We start from the raw sequence: 17276 nt of genomic DNA, 5'->3' as shown, positions 1-17276 counted from the left end.
TTGGCACCCCTATGAATTCATGTGAGAAAATTATATTTGAACTATATTCCCATTTATATTTTACATTTTCTTTGTACACCTGGGTGACTAGGAACAAGAAATTGTTCAACCATGACTTCCTGTTTCACAGGGGTATAAATGAGCTAACACATAGGCCAAATTCCCTTAGTCATTCATAACAATGGGTAAGACCAAGGAATATAGCTGTGATGTATGGGAAAAGGTTGTTGAGCTTCACAGAATGGGAAGTGGTAATAAGAAAATAGCAAAAGCATTGAAAATGCCCATTTCCACCATCAGGGCAATAATTAATGAGTTCCAGTTAACTGGAAATGTTATGAATCAACCTGGAATTGGACATGTCTATTGTCTGAATGCACTGTGAAGAGGATGGTTTGAGTGGGCGAAAAATCTCCAAGGACCACAGCTGGAGAATTGCAGAAATTAGTTGTGTCTTGGGGTGAGAAAGTCTCCAAAACTACAATCTGAATTAACCTACATCACCACAAGTTGTTTGGAAGGGTTTCAAGAAAAAAGCCTCTACTCTCATCCAAAAACAAACTCAAGCATCTTCAGTTTGCCAGACACTACTGGAACTTCAAATGGGATCGGGTTCTATGGTCAGATGAAACCAAAATAGAGCTTTTTGGCAATAAACACCAGAGGTGGTTTTGGCACACAGAGAAGTAGCCATATGGAAAAGTACCTCATGCATGGGGACATTTTGTTAGGATACATGGCATCATGGACTCCATCAAATATCAACAGATATTAAATGAAAACCTGACTGCCTCTGCCAGAAAGCTTCAAATGGGCTGTGGTTGGATCTTCTAGCAGGACAATGATCCAAAACATACATCAAAATCAACATAAAAATGGTTTCTGACCACAAAATTAAGGTCCTGCCATGGCCATCCCAGTCTCCTGACTTAAAACCCATAGAAAACCTGTGGGGTGAACTGAAGTTGACCTCGAAATTTGAAGGATCTGGAGAGATTGTGTATGGAGGAATGGTCTCAGATCCCTTGCCATGTATTCTCCAACCTCATCAGGCATTATAGGAGAAGACTCAGAGCTGTTATCTTGGCAAAGGGAGGTAGCACAAAGTATTGACTAAAAGCGTGCCAGTAACTGTGGCACACATAATTAACAAAGATTCATGAGAGAAAAGCATTTTTTTAAACAAAAAATCAAAAGATTAAACAATAAAGACAAATTTTCACAGCCAACTTTCCTCACATTTACCAAGGGTGCCAATATTAGTGGAGGGCAGTGCAGTTAACACCTTTCTAAAAATGCAAATTATAAGATCAGTCTTGAGATTAGACTTGTGCTATAATGGCTAACAACTAAAGCGGTCTCAAGTCACATATTTGAATACAAGTCTAGATCAATTTGGAGTTAATATCCCGAAACTGCCAGATAAAGGGCCTCATTTACCAAACTGGGTATGAAAGAATTTATTCGTAAATTATTATCAGGAGTATTTACTCAAGAATTGTAGGAGTGATTCAATCCAGTTTGTTTGCTCATATCCTATGAAAGCTCCTGAGTTTGTGAAACTTTGTTTCGGTTTGGTCTGCGAAAACATTTACATTTACTGATTTACTAAAAGATCGATAAAGAAGGCCCATTATCTAGACATTTCATCACTGAGAAACACAAACAAATGTAGTATAGTAGAAAAACATGCCTTCTGTCTTGGTCTCAAAACTTGTTAATAAACTGTATATTAAAATGACAATAAAATGTCGGATAGCGCTGGACACAATCGTGCAGTATTGCTCCTATGAGATGCATTTATAATGTCATTCTCCTTATGCACCTATGGTTAGTTTAACTTGCATATGCAAACATACTTCAGAGAACGAAATGTTCTAGATTAGCAAACATTAAATACCTTTATGTATTTGGTCATAGTCATGTGGTTTGTGTCACAGAGGATTTTACTAACCACTCACAGTAGCAATGTGCTCCAACCATCTACTGACTTCCCTTTGTGACTCAAACGTTTGCATCAACTTACCACTTGCAGAAAAAAAGTATAACAAATAGTGTTTTTTTTTCATATGATATGTCAAAGCAATATCCTTGGATCTCATTGTCTTGCTACTACACTAGTGTACTAACTGATTAGCTAACTAGAAAAATCTAATTAAAAAAACAAGTTTGTGAAAGAATGAAAGCAAGTTCTCTGGTGATTTCAATAGTTTTTTTTTTTTAATATCCTGTATTTTATTGGTTCTGTTTATATTAATAAACAGCTTTATCCACAATTTATGCTGTTTTGAAAAGTAAATGACCACAGACTACGATGCCATCTGGACAAATTCTGGTTAACTCAATCCCTCAGACTGTAAAAAGGCCAACAAGGCCCTTATGATGGCGACGGAAATTCCTCCCATTTGGAGTTTGGGAGGGCAAGTCAATAAGGGCACAGATTTTGCAACAGATTTTTCATTATTTATAATTTGGATAAACTACCCATTTTAGTACCTTTCTCAGTGGTGCGTTGGCGTTATCTGGTGGGTTATGTGGTGGTATTTTGGGGTCTACATTGTAAAAATGTATAATAAAATATCAAAAATAATGTAATAAAAATAAAACCATTGTTCACAGACATCAGGCACTCACGTGCCTAGACACACAATAAAGAGGTCGTAGCATGTCATAAGGCCAATCTTATTCGCCATATTATTCAGTGCAGTGACCGGCCTTTCCTATTGCTACAAATTTAAATAAACAAACGACAAATACCCATATAACTAAATCATAGAGTTAAATCTACAGTAAATGAGTCCATCCCACTGCTTCATCCTTGTATGTAAGACACTACTGATGCACTTCTGTGGCTTTGAAAAGTCTAATTCAGTGGTGTTTAGTGCAGACGAGACATTCATGAAGGAAAGTAATGTAAAACGACAACATCAGCCTGGACTCAAGAAGCTTTTTAACACAGGAATGCTGAGCTGGGACCAGATTGTGGCTGCTCCACATGACTAATACATTTTTCCTGTGTCTAAGAAGATAAATGGATCCAGGAACAGCACTCCTATGCTGCGATTTGGGAACACGGCCCAGTGACATTCACTTTGAGATACCCAGCGATGATTTTGTGTACTCGTACACTACATAGCTGATGCTGACGGCTGGAATGACCTTCATGAAGTTGGGTAGGATCCCCCGATAGAGACCGAAAAAGCCTTCCTTCGCCACAATGCTCTTAATCAGTGACCGCATAGAGGGCTGCTCCGAGTTTTCGAGTGACGCTGAAACCACAACACAGATTATGCAATTATTACCACATTATTTTATAATGTTGTATTGAATTGAATTGGATTTACTAAAAGCACTTTGCAAAAAAATGTGCTTGGTTCTCGTGGTTTCTATACACGAATGTGAACACAGTCCTACACGAGGCTTAATTATTTCTAACCCTTAAGCCATCAAGGACTTTTGTAACCAATGTGCCCCTTTGCTTACTGGCAAGTACCAGCTCTCTAAATGCCTCCTAAAATGCCAGCCATCTCTGTATTCTCTTCAGCTCTCCCTTACGCACAAACAGCATGGTGACACATCTGTCGTCCATCAAGCATTCAAGAGTGGCTCTCTGAGCTCTTTGGGGCTTTTAAATGCACACAGTACCTACCTTGTGCCTGCATACGAGTGCGTACCAGGGCCAGAGGGTAGCTGGCCAGCTGCCCACATGTGCTGGAGACAGTACCACAGCCAAGCAGGATCAGAACACCGGGGTTGGCTGTGTCTCTGGCATAATGTGCAAGCCAGGCATTCTTTAGGCTCTAGAAGTGACAGAACGCAAGAACATTATAAATATATGTAAATTAAAAAAAACTTAAAGCTACAGGATGCATGATTTTGGAATTTCCTAAGCCACATAATAAGTAGTAATGTAGTAATCAATAGTGTTATAACATACTATCTAGAACAATAGTATGCAGTTTGGGATGCTGCCCAAGTGTTTGTGACTCTGAGGATATAATTAAATGCTGCCATTTCAGAATTATAGAAGCATTATTAAAATAAAAACAAAATAGATCACAGTTAGTGAGTACCAGGTTAAAGAGTAAAACCTCTTCGTAATCTCACAGTGCACTGCTGTGCTAGCTCGTGTCTATCTGCAACAAAGATGGCTCCGTGTGTGACATGACCGATGGAATCGTGATGATGCATCTGCAAGACTGACTAGCCTACTAACTCTTGACAGCTAGATTAAATACCATGAATGTAATAATCTGAGGATTTGTGTAAAACGTATTTCATATTTTAAACGAATGTGTAAATAGGCTATCACGGTCATTTGCCTGTAACTGACGTACTTCTCTACATTGACATCATTTGCAAATTAAAGTTAGATTTACCCTAGATTATAAGCAAGGTTTGTCACATTTCAATGGAATGGAGGCTACTAAAGACCAAGTATCATATCATAGCAGATTCAGTAATGTCATCCAATAATGATTCGATGGCTTATAAATTGAAATTGTATTATATCATATTATAGCAGCTTCAGTGGTACTGTCAAATATCGAATTGCCTTAAGAATCGAAAACGTATCATATCATGTGGAAGCCTGAGGTTTGTACACCTATTAAATGCACTGCAGAGTTCAAACCTATAACTTCTGTTCACTTGTGTGTCTTTTCTCTGTATTTTACTATACAATCTCTGTATTTTGTTCTCCAGTCTGTCAAAAATAGTAGTCATGTTTTCCATACCTCAAGTATGGGAATGAGGTTGTGTATGTCTGTTTCCCAGAATATTGGTTAGTATATCATATCAGGAGTTTAAAATATGGTATGTTGGACATCATGACATAAATTTGTACCATTGTACTGCTATAGAATTAAAAGAGGTGGCCTTGGTCAATGGGACATACATACTAATTGTCGTGTGTACAGTATCTGGAGCTTGCCTACACTTCCCAGTAGTCATTGTGGACCACCAGAGGACGTCTTCTGGTTCATCAGCACTAATATTTAACTTACGTTTTGCACCGCTCATGCTTGTCTTGCTTTTGTCATGCTTTGCTTTCGTTTCGTTGTCTTGTTTATGTTTTTCTCTATGCTTCATATTTATAGCTCATGTGTTTGGTATTTCTGGTGTTTGTTTCTTTTTATTAAAGTTTATCTGCACTTGCTTCCATGTCCTCATACTTGACCTGACACTAAGTAGTGAACGTAATAGGATGTGTGTAACACACACCCACGACATTACACATCCATGCCAGCAGAGGTCCCTCTCCCCTAAGGACTCTTCTTCCACACTCACAACTTCCTGCAAGCTTCCAAGTCTAGCTCTTTGTGAATTCTTGCCAACTACCTAGTTCTTAGACTTGTTATTTTTTTTGACTGCTTTACTGTGCCCTTGACCTTTGCCTTTGTATTTAGATTATTATTTGGATTACAGTTTTAACCTTGTTGCATTGAATGAAGGTTTGTCTTGGACTCTTGACTGTTTTTTGACTTTGGATTGCATTTTGGAATTTTTAATAAACCTCATGGACTTGGATCATCAGCATGCTCCCAAGTCCTGTCAATTACAATATGGCATTCTTGAAATTTATTTTCAAAAAGTTATGAAAACAAACAGTGCAAAGAATATTTTTTTTTTTTACAATCTGAATCACATCTGGAGTGAAGCATTTGCAAAAAAAAGTCAATTAAAAGATACTTGTATTTTAATTGTTATTACTACAAACCTTTAATTTAGCGATTTTGTCAACATGAAATTGAATATGTTACAGGCAAGATTAGACCTTACAGGGTTCTGTGACACTCTGCTTTATCCATCCATCCATCCATCTTCTATACCGCTTATCCTTCCTTCAGGGTCACGGGGAAACCTGGAGCCTATCCCAGGGAGCATCGGGCACAAGGCGGGGTACACCCTGGACAGGGTGCCAATCCATCGCAGGGCACACTCACATACACATTCACACACCCATTCATACACTACGGACACTTTGGACATGCCAATCAGCCTACCATGCATGTCTTTGGACTGGGGGAGGAAACCGGAGTACGCGGAGGAAACCCCCACAGCACATGGAGAACATGCAAACTCCGCACACACAGGGCCACGGTGGGAATCGAACCCCCGACCCTGGAGGTGTGAGGCGACACTCTGCTTCAGTGCATATAATTGAAATGATAAACAAACAGCACAAGTACAGGACACAACATCCTGAAATCGATTATCAGAGTGTTCCAAGGATAAAATAACAATCCTACTGTATTCAAAGTTAATACACTCTAAAATGGCAATCAGTGTGTGGCTGTAACGGCTTGTACCTCATAAACAGCGAGGTCGATGCCAGCGTAAGGGATGATGCCCAGCATGTTGGGGACATAACCTTTATAGAAAGCCTTAATGCCCTCTCTTTTCAGAATTGACCTGGCACAGTCGATCATCCCGGAATACTGTCCGGTACTCCTCAGGGTCAATCTAGTCTTCACTACCTGGTGAAAAAGAAAATAGTATATATTTCTATATTTCTACATACTAATTTGTGATGACTGTGCAGAAATTATGCGAACAATAGTGAATATAGTTCAGGAAGGCCCGAGTCCAATGTGATCTTTTAGGAAACTACTAACTAAACTATGGTATAGTTCAACGTTATTGCTCAAGAAACTAAAAATAAATTAACTGACGAGGTCATCAACGTCATTACATCCTGAGATGTATGCCTCAAAGTGGAAAAAGTACAGAAGATCAATAAATATTTGAAATGCTCACCTCCATAGGGTAAATGGAAGTCTGTGCTGTGGCACCAGCTAAAGAACCAGCCATAAATCTCTGTGCTGTCTCTATTTTATCACCATCAGATGACAGATACTTCTTATACTGAAAGGAAAATTTATTGTCAATGAGCACGGATGGGTACACAGAATATACAAGTGGTTGCTGTAAAAGTTCAATTGCACAGTGAATAAAGATATTCCACGATCCTGGCTCATAGTCTTTCAGTCATGTAATCATGGAAAATACAAAACCTTCAATACAGCAATATAACATAAACCGTGTCTACATATGGCAAAGCTTTTCATATAAAAATACGGCTACTGTTATAATTATACAACATTTTACTTAATTGATAGAGTGTTAATCATAACTTACTCCACGTTCACAATTCTTAGTTTGAAATTCATGCTGGACAGGATTTTAGTTTGTTTGAAAGGAATAAGACTTTGTGTTTTATATTTCTTCATTCTGCCACCTAAGAGCATGACAACCTTTTATGGCTTATTTAACGGGCTTGCTTATTTAAAATATGGTGCATAGCACAGTTATACTTCCTTTTGTTCTGGACAGAGTGGTTCCTTCTGAACTGGTATCGCCGTTTGCTCATTTCCGTGCTGAATACCAATAGAAAAGGCTTCACCTTGTACCCATGACTCCAGTTGAGTAGCCTATAAAAGGTCCCTACTACATCACATTCATCCTCTTTTGCGTTCGCATTTAGTCGAGGAAGTGGATTAAAGATGCTGACTATAGCACTCTAAAAGTGTGAATTTTTGTTAATCTTACCATGGGAGAAGGTTGTGCTAATATTACGATTTTCACCATTATCGACTGTATTGCTGAACACAATGGGCTATTGTTTCAGTCAGCATGTAATAGCTTGGGCACTTCTTGTGAAGCTCTTTTGTATGTCAGAGCAAGATGGTGAGTTGTTTGTTCTGCCAGACCCAGAGGGAATTGGATTTGATCAATGCCTAATTTGTTTGGGATCTGAACATGTAGAATATGAAGTGCAACAAGCACTTACAGAGCCCTGCCCAAACTGCAGCATAATGCTGTTAGTGACGCAGGAAGCAAGCCTCCCAGGTTATGGGAATACTGCCTCACTTACTGCTGTGCACAGCAGTGAAGAGAACAGCAGATTAACTACAGAGCCTCTTGCATTCACTGAACTGACTCAAAAAAAACAAAAACCAAGTTGTTAGCAAATATCTAGCCATCCCACTACTATGCATATCAGATGTAATGTGAGTGGTGAACAAACATGATTATTTGCGACTATTGATATGAAAAGTCCACATTTCCACATTTCAGTTGCTGTGGCATACAGGAAATTTCTCCACTTCACACAGGCGAACGTTTAGCTATGTCACCCACTGTGTTCAAGTGTATGTGAGCTAGACAAAACTGTCTCAACAGCATGTGTTCAGCCAGACAAATGTCCTCGCATGTGGATGCACTAGTACTAAGAATCAGTCACCAAGTGTCACTTAAATCCTTCTCAATCTGCTCAGTGGCATGAAGCTAGACTCATCTCATATGCAAGCCTTCTTGACAGAGGATAGAGGTGTCTCGGTTATTGATGTAGTCATGAAATTGAAGGGCCATACATCACCCATATGCAGATGTTCTTTGTCCAACTGGGATGCTATTACTGGCAATTCCAGTATTGAAACTGGGTATGTTGTGGATGAAAACTGAATGGAAAAACTTGAAGATGAAAGAAAGGTGTAAAAAAAACGAGTCTCAATGTCAGCATATTAACCTCCTCAAAATGAAATCTATGTTCCTTTCAGAAACCCCTAACTGGGTCACATATACTAGTACTACATGTTTTACATCAACCACCAAGGGAACAGAAAATCACAAGTGATGGTGAGGTTGGGCAAGCAAGCTCAGGAAGTAGACAAATGAACACTTGTCTTAAGAGCTGCCTGCCTATTAGGCCAATTCAATCAGATATTGAACATGCTCTATTACAGCATTCTGTGCCAAGGAGATTGGCATTTTACATGGCAATTTACTCTCTAAAGTGGCTCACAGGTAAGGAACTCACAAAAGCTTTAGGTCAAGGTGCATCTACAGCTGCATGAATTTCAAATGCTACCACTCCTGTGTATGACGCTGCAGAGCATTTCACACACTATATAACGAGTGTGTTGATAGCCTCATTCTGCCAGAACAGACCATTATTCTGTCTGTTGTTAATGTTACTGATGGGACCTCCCTACTCACCAGACCAGACATGCCATCTGAGATAAATTGCTCAATGTGGCACAACAGAAAGCAGAGTAGACTAGTTGTATCTCTTCCTGGATCTACCCAAAAGTGTACATTCAATTCAATTCAACTCAATTTTATTTGTATAGTGCTTTTTACAATGGACATTGTCTCAAAGCAGCTTTACAGAAACATATAAACACAGGATACAGACTTGAAGTGTGTGGATTAATCCATATTGAGCAAGCCGGTGGTGACGGTGGCAAGGGAAAACTCCCTAAGATGGCACATAGAAGCACCGATGGCTTGCCACTGGGAGTGCAGAAAGTAGTCAAAATTTCCCCAAGAGGTGCACAATATCTCTGATGTTCATGCAAAACTATGACCCCACGGTGGGAACTGGCCTTGGTGCAAATCAGTTTGTGCAGCTTGATCTGGCAGAAGATAATATATCCAAGGCAGCCTTCTGTCAAATGAGGGCTCAAGTCAAAGTTATAACAGTGTCCTGACTTGAAACCCATAGAAAACCTGTGGGATGAACTGAAGAGGAGAGACCACCAGCATGGACCTCGAAATTTGAAATATCTGGAGAGATTCTGTATGGAGGAATGGATTCGGATCCCTTGCCATCTACTCTCCAACCTCATCAGGCATTATAGGAGAAGACTCAGAGCTGTTATCCTAGCAAAGGGAGGTTGCACAAAGTATTGACTAAAAGGGTGCCAATAATTGTTGCACACCTATATTTAACAAAGATTTTTTTTTTGATAAACCTGTGTTTTGTTTGCAATTGCTTGATATCCATGAGAGCAGAGTGTTTTTGTGATTTTTTTGTCTGGGGACATGCGCCATCAGGATGTGTTATGAACCTCACAACGACTATGATTCCTGACTTTCACAGAAAGAAGAGTTGATGAGAATGGGCAGAGGCAAGTTGTGGGGACCATTTATAGTCTACCCACATAAAGTCACGAAGGTAAACCTCATGATCCTGAGATGACGATTTATTGCTACTGGTATTCAGCATGGAAACAAGTGAATGGGAAAACACCACTAGTTTGGAAGTACCTGCCCTGGCAGCTTCCACTCAGTCATAGAACCAAAACTGTTATGATGTCTAGATGGCATATTCAGTCTATACAATGCAGCACTGGTATGTTTTTACTTCATATACTGAATTAAAACATGAACACACACCTGATGCAAACATTGTTATTTGCAAATGGTAGTTAGCATAATTTTAAAAACATTGAAGTAATGGTGTGAGCCTCTGGCCACTGAAAGAAGAGAAAGTAAGGCCACTAAAACAAAGAAAGTTGAATTGGACGACAATGTAATACAAAGTACCAATAGGCATTATTATATAAACTGTTAAATTCACAAAGTTTTTTTTTTCCATTCCCAGATAATTAATCTCATTAAGAACTATGTAATTTGCTAAGGAGTTTAATTGGGTAGTGTAGTGCTTGGGAAATACAGGGTCAAAGACAGCCAACCTGTTCATAGGCCATGAATTTGATAGCGGTCTCAGGGGCGATTTTTAACACATTGAGGCCATTTCCCCGCCATAGAGATGCCACTCCTCCTTCATTAAGCATCCGTTTGAACCCTCCCACCAGACTGATCTGGTTTGACATGGATGCATGAACCTAAAACAAGAAACACCAAGACATGACTCATAGCAATATATTGGTATCTACCGTACTCTTCTAGAATGAACTCCTACAGTGTTAATTTTTTGACTACTCTGTACATTATAAGTGGTAAAATAAAAAAAGTAATATTAAAATGTTCAATCTTGCTAATTTTCTATACAGAAAGTACATGTTCAGGAAATACTGAAAATCCATTATCATTTAGTTTGATTTGATACATTAAAACTGCATAACGTAAACTACATATGAAAAAATTGAACTGTGCATACCTGCATAAAAACCTTTATTCTATCCAAAGGTGCAGTGCCTGTTCGAGAAACTGCCCCTGCTGTTGCCCCGGCAACTAGCTGTCTCCACCAAACACCGGAGATCTTCTCCTCATTGGTGAACTCATAGGAATTGACGTGATTATCACCAATGTCCAGCTGCTAACTTGAAGAGGCATAGAGTATAATGCTAATAATATGATAACTGGCATTTGGGTTACCTTTTTAGGGAAAAGGGGAGGCGCTGGTGGAGACTATTTAAGGATTGGATGCCTGAACTTAAAAGACTAGTAAGATTTAGTGCATGGTAGTATTGTGAATCAAGTTTTTAAAACCTTTAGCTGTCATATACTCAATGCTCGAAATCCTGTGGGAGTAAAATGTGGCATATGGGACAACACAACAGAGTCATAGTTATACAATCATGGAAAATTAAAAGAAAGGAGGATCCCATGATATTGCTATTCGTGCTATTCTTTTACTATTTGCAGGATCTACTGTATGGTACGACAAAAATGGTCCATATTGTAAAACTATATACTATGAATATATCAGGAAAGGTCATTTGATTAGCACTTCTTTTCATGCTCCATTTGAAAATGTATGCTATAAATGAATTTATGGTGCCAAGTAACTAAATAATTCTGAAAAAAGGTGATAACTTAAATAAAAAAAAAAGACTTCTAATTAAAGATGTGGCACACAGCACCATAAAACCAAGCAAGAAATTGATATTGCCTAGAGAAATGGTCTATGTAAAATCTAGCAGTATTGCTGAGTGGGCTATTTCTGCTGCTGATACACCAGCTTCAGCTCATACTATTAACTTAACGATAACAATCTCTACAGAAAGAAAAAAAAAACATTTTAAATGAAGATAAATCACTTGAAAGCAATTCAGTTACTTTTAACTTTCACTTACAACCGAACAACTTTCCTCTGGTCCCTATTAAAATTGTTTCAGTGTATTTTAACACTACAACAGCACAGAAAGTGAATTTGCACTAGAACAATATCTGACCGAGGAGTGCTTCCAGTATCTAATTATTTCTTCCAGGTCAGTTGTAGGCTTGAACATGAAGTGCTCCTTCCACTCGTTCCAGTCCACGGTCATGGTGCCGTCAATGTCAATGCTGCAGAACATATCCAAATCGTGTAAGGATCATATTCTGAAATATTTACTATATAAAAAACAAAGAAAGAGCCTGGATCCAGAACGTGATTCGCAATACACGTGATTCGTGAAGACTGCTTTGTGCAGTTTTAGTATTTTCACTGTTCTAAGACACCTAAATAATCAAAAGCTAGTGTAATAGTACACTGGAGATCTTTAGTGTATCAGATACTTGATTAATGAAGAGATAGAAAGTTAGACATATAGACCATTAACTGATTACCTGCATCCACCCATCTAATGGATGTTATATACAGATGCCATGTACTGTATTGTTTCACCTTTATTTAAATAATCAGTCTGTACAGGATTTCACAGAGTTTCTTTGTGATTGTTGCTGCCAAAAATGCTTGATTTTGCAGAATTTTTTTAAATGTGCAATGCAAAGTGCAGAGTTGTTTGTGCTTTTTTTTTTTTGCAGGATTAGTGAAATTGCAATTGCATGAAATTGTTTTGTCTTTCACAGTGATACTTGTTGGTAAATGAGGCCTTTTAGTAGTACTCATGTTCAGCGCACGTGAATCGAAGATTCATCTTTGGCTGAACGCGCGTTGTGACGACGTCACATGACACGTCTTGGCCAAAATCTGTGGAAAATCTACTGTAATTTCTGCAATCGCAAAATCACAAAATCCTGGAGGGACTGAATAATAAGCATTGTGTATTTGGCGTGTGTGTATAGGGCAACTATTTGATGGGCAAGATATCAGCGTTATGCATGGCCATTTTTAGATTTGCAGTGTTAAACATACTAGTCAATTAAGATACCTATGCAATTATGGAGGTACAATATAACAACACAGCAGTAACTTGTAATCTACACACATAATTATAATGTAGTTATAATGGGTTGCGTGATATGATGATAATATTGATATTGTGATAAACTGCACCAGATTTACTTTGCAGAGTATTGTGGTAACAAAAGTACTTTAATAAATTCATTGTTACTTACTGACTAATTGGATGTTAAATCAAATTTTGCACTGAATGGTTCTTTGTAACTTCTTTTTCATGTTAAATATCATGTAACTCTGTTTTCTTAGCTTCATCTCAAATTCAGCATCACAGTTTGTGGCATTTTGTTAAACATGCCTAGAAAAAAAATGTAATCTAGAATCATTAAAAGTGTATTGTTTTGTACACAAATACATGCACTATGTATAACCCTACCAAATAGTGCTTCCATTTCAGAGGGGAGGTCAAGTAAACTCTTTTAGATAACAAAGAATGCTCTAAACTATCCGAAGAACCCTTGAGGAAACCTTTTTATTACGAGGGAATGTTGCTTCAAGTAACATCATGCCATTTTTACCATCTTGCACCCCTATAGTTATGTGATGAAAGCAAATCAATATGGCATAAAGTGTGCCTTCTATATAATATAGATATACAATGCACTTTACTATGATAAACATCATTTACTGGCAAAAATAGAAAGGCTTTGTTTATTATACGTTTAAAACACTATACAGCCAGGGTTTTCATTTTGTTCTCATTTTGCAGAGAAAAAACCGACCACTAAATGTGTTCCCAGAGAACACACGTAACATCTTCACGTATTTATTACAATACTAGAGAGCTTGAATATCTGACCTCTGTAGGATTTTCAGTGCTGCCTCTGTGGATATGTCCATTCCCAGTTCAGCCAGAGACTGTTTGATCTCACAGGCATCCAGACGACCTTACGGCAGATAAAGAGAATTACACCAGCTCCAAACCCTTCAGTAATGCACTCTAATTAAGAGTTGCAGGGCCTAATGCAATAAAACACTGTAGAGCAATAAACACATGGGCCTAATCCAACTATGACTTCATCTATCTGTTATATTATTGTTTGTAAACACAGATACTGTGTGGTTGCAGTCTGATGTCATTTGTACTGTACCAAGTTTCTGTGTATTTTATTTCCAATTCACTGGTCAGTAAATAGGCAACAATGAGCATATATAATATAATTTGATTTGTGTCATTCCAATGACACCAAGGTGCTGCATTAACTCTCTATTATGACCATGCATTATTTAGCATTACTGTAAGCATGAGCAATGTCAAACCTATTACCATCATTATTCTTGTCCAAGCTCTTGAACGTGAGCCACAGTTTCTTCTCATGCTCTTTGAGATATCTGGCAAACTCTGGGAAGTCAAGCACACCGTCCCTGTTCTTGTCACCGGTGGCCACTATTTTCTGTCAAGACATGCAGATGGTTAAAGCCACACACTGGGTGAAGGACAGTTGTCAAGCATGGGACATAAAATCATAACTGGCCTTATATGCCACTGGAAACACTTTAAAACAGCCATGATCGATTAAACATGGTTCTAAAATGCCTAGATATTGTTAGACACTAAACAGAATATCTTGTATAGCCTAGCAAACAGCAGGCTAAGAGCTGAAACAAGATTTTTCCAACAGGCAGTGCAGGGAGCAAGGCCAGTACCAATAGGCCCTACTAGCCCTACTGCAAAGGCATTAGTGAGAGAAGCCACGTAACGCCAAGGGTAACTCTGAAGAAAGATCCACATCTCAGATGGGAGAAGCTGTTCATAGGACAACCACAATCCAGACAGTCCACAAAGCTGGGCTATATGGAAGAGTGCAAGCCATATGGGATCTTTTTTAGACATGTTGGAGACAAACATGGTTAAAAAAAAAAAAAAAAATTACAGAAGCTTTGTTGCTCTGAATACACCAAAATGGAACTTTTTTTGGCCTTGGTGAAAAGCAATACCCAATGTATTGGGTAAAATTGGGTGTAAATCCAACATCACCCTGAAAACAACATTCCCACAGTGAAGCTTGATGGTGGTAGTAGCGGGTAGAGAGTTACTCTTGGCCTATTGGTTGCTTCTGAGTAATCCCCTCTTTACATAATTACTGAGTTTGATAGACAGTCTTCTCTAGGCAAAGTTTGGTTGTGTTATATGTTTTCCTTTTTTTTGAAAAAAAATGGATTGAATTGTGTTCTGCTGGATGTTCACAAATTGGGATAATTATTTTATAACCAAACCATGATGGAAAGTTTTAGAACTTAGTTCCAGACTGTTTTGATAGATCCTTGGTCTTCATGATGCTGTTTGTTTATGTATGTTCTCCAACCTCCAGGAACAGGAGTATTTATAGTGACATCACGTGCACACAGGTGGACTCCATTCAGTTAATTATGAGTTGAGGCTGACCTGCCTGTGACTAATTATTTGAATAATTTAGGGGTTTCACACCAACAGTGTGAATACTTATGCAATCACATTTTTTTTAAATTGATTTTTTTTTTTTTTACAGCCAATATTATGGGCTATGTGCTCTTTTGTGTAGATTCATGACATATAATCCCAATTCAGTAAACTGCAGTTGCAGGTTCTAAAGGCGTAAAATGTGGAATAGTTCATGGGTTGTGAATACTTATGCAAGCCAATGTATGCTTGTGCTCTTAAATATGTTTACTGCATTGATTATTAACTATGAGAATGTAAAACATTCACTTATCTGTGCATACATTACACAAAGTTACCAATGATCAATAAACAAAAATTCTCACTATTAATTATTACATTCAAGTGCACTAAGGTATGAAATTATGGTTTCTACACCCTACACAGTTTACTATATGTCAAGAATGCAGCCTTTTGGGATTAATCTATCATTAACAGCTATGGCTTGAATGAGGTTTTAAAAATGTACCCTGCATAAAATGAAGTAAAATCGATTTTATAATAATAATTAATATATAACTTATATTTTTAATATGAACAAAGTAAAACATAGTGTTTGTTTTATTAAAAAATACTAATAAAAATATCTTTGCACACCAAAATATTGATCAAAACCTTGACTGACAGTTTTATGTCCTACTGGTGGGAGGGGGGAATATCTGACCACGCCCACCCGCATCCGCAACCGCATACTACATACTAAGCCAAAATGGTTTCTATATACAGTGGGCATTTTATGGAGATGGAAAGACTGGAATCCATTAAACCACCCATCAAACGGTAGCAGGCTCTGCGGACGATGGTAGACTCATGCGGTTTGCAGCAGATTTAAGAAAAAAATGAGAATATGATCATCTAGGTTACACGAAGCGTAAAATCATGGTGCCTTCACGATTCCAAAGCTGCACAAACGTTCCCGACCTTTGATATATTAGTCGTTTTAAATGTGAATAGTACGCAGTTCTTTTTTTCCCTATTATAAAACACTGAATGATAGGCAGATACCGTGATATTATATATGTGTGTGTATATATATATATATATATATATATATATATATGTATGTATATATATATATATATATATATATATATATATATATATATATATATATATATATTAGCTATGCACTTCAACGGACCTGCGTACATCCGAGGAGCACGTGAAGGCAGCATCACACTATATTCTAGCGGGAGGTTGGTTATCACAGCTAGGATTACAGCGGCTCAGGCGGTAATGCATTCTGGGTGTTTTTTTTTTTTTTTATCTACCTGAGCTTCTCCAGTACGCAAGGCTATCCCCATCGCTATGAGACCTGCCCGAAGCTCCGCCACGTCAACTTTCCCATCATTATTGGCGTCTAGTTTTTCAAACAGCTCCTCGTAGTTTTTGCTGCTGGCCGCATCCCAGCACCGGCAGTCCTTCATGACACATCCTCGCAGAAGCGCAAGCATCCCTGCTGTCTGCTCGACAGTTTCTGCAAAGCCTGGTCAGGTTTAAGGAGGGTATGGACATGTATTTACAAAAGTAATGTGCACAGCGCCGTTTCTAAAATACAACGAGCAATAAAACGGTTAGCAATACAACCGTTTGATGCTAGGGACGTAAATACGAAGGCAGAGTGGGACCACTATGCGTAGGGGCGGGGCGACGAGTTAACCACGCCCACTTCATGCATGCCAATATAGAGTAGTGATGGGAAGTTCGGTTCATTATTCTGATTCGGTTCTTTGAATCTCGTTCAGCAAAATGAACGAATCTTTTTACGAGATTCATTTCGTTCATTTCAGCAGAATATAATTACATTTTTACATGTTAAATTCCCCCACACATATAGTACTTACCCAAAAACTAAGCCATAGGCTAATGCAGCCAAGCGCAAATGAACAGAAATGATTAATTAATAGCTTAGCTGGGTCTTCAGGTTTTGCAGTCTGTTAGTTCATCTCACATCCCGATCCGAGTCGTTTTTGTCACGTC

General features: G+C 38.3%; 1 protein-coding gene across 1 annotated transcript; it reads right to left on the bottom strand.

The window, feature by feature from the left end:
• Positions 1-2238: 2238 nt before the first annotated feature.
• Positions 2239-17169, bottom strand: LOC128624375 (calcium-binding mitochondrial carrier protein SCaMC-1-like). Its single transcript, XM_053651981.1, has 10 exons — positions 16568-17169; positions 14145-14271; positions 13677-13764; positions 11928-12039; positions 10910-11068; positions 10482-10634; positions 6760-6867; positions 6312-6479; positions 3650-3800; positions 2239-3269 (listed from the first exon to the last, which is right to left on the bottom strand). The coding sequence occupies exons 1-10, from the start codon at positions 16748-16750 to the stop codon at positions 3088-3090; spliced, it is 1431 nt and encodes a 476-aa protein (XP_053507956.1). The 5' UTR covers positions 16751-17169; the 3' UTR covers positions 2239-3087.
• Between the last annotated feature and the right edge of the window lie 107 nt (positions 17170-17276).

This window comes from Ictalurus furcatus, chromosome 20, assembly GCF_023375685.1.
Source record: "Ictalurus furcatus strain D&B chromosome 20, Billie_1.0, whole genome shotgun sequence".
Lineage (NCBI taxonomy): Eukaryota > Metazoa > Chordata > Actinopteri > Siluriformes > Ictaluridae > Ictalurus > Ictalurus furcatus.
The sequence above is the reverse complement of the archived record's forward strand: the minus strand, read 5'-3'. Positions and strand labels throughout refer to the sequence as shown.

Bases quoted from the DNA above. Each gene is read 5' to 3' on its own strand.
- LOC128624375 (XM_053651981.1), bottom strand. From the start codon at position 16,750: ATGCTTGCGCTTCTGCGAGGATGTGTCATGAAGGACTGCCGGTGCTGG. The intron at 14,272-16,567 runs GTAGATAAAAAA...ATGTCTTGACAG, and splicing joins TGCGTACTGGAGAAGCTCAG to AAAATAGTGGCCACCGGTGA. The intron at 6,868-10,481 runs GTTGGCTGTCTT...TTTTCCTTTCAG, and splicing joins AATTCATGGCCTATGAACAG to TATAAGAAGTATCTGTCATC.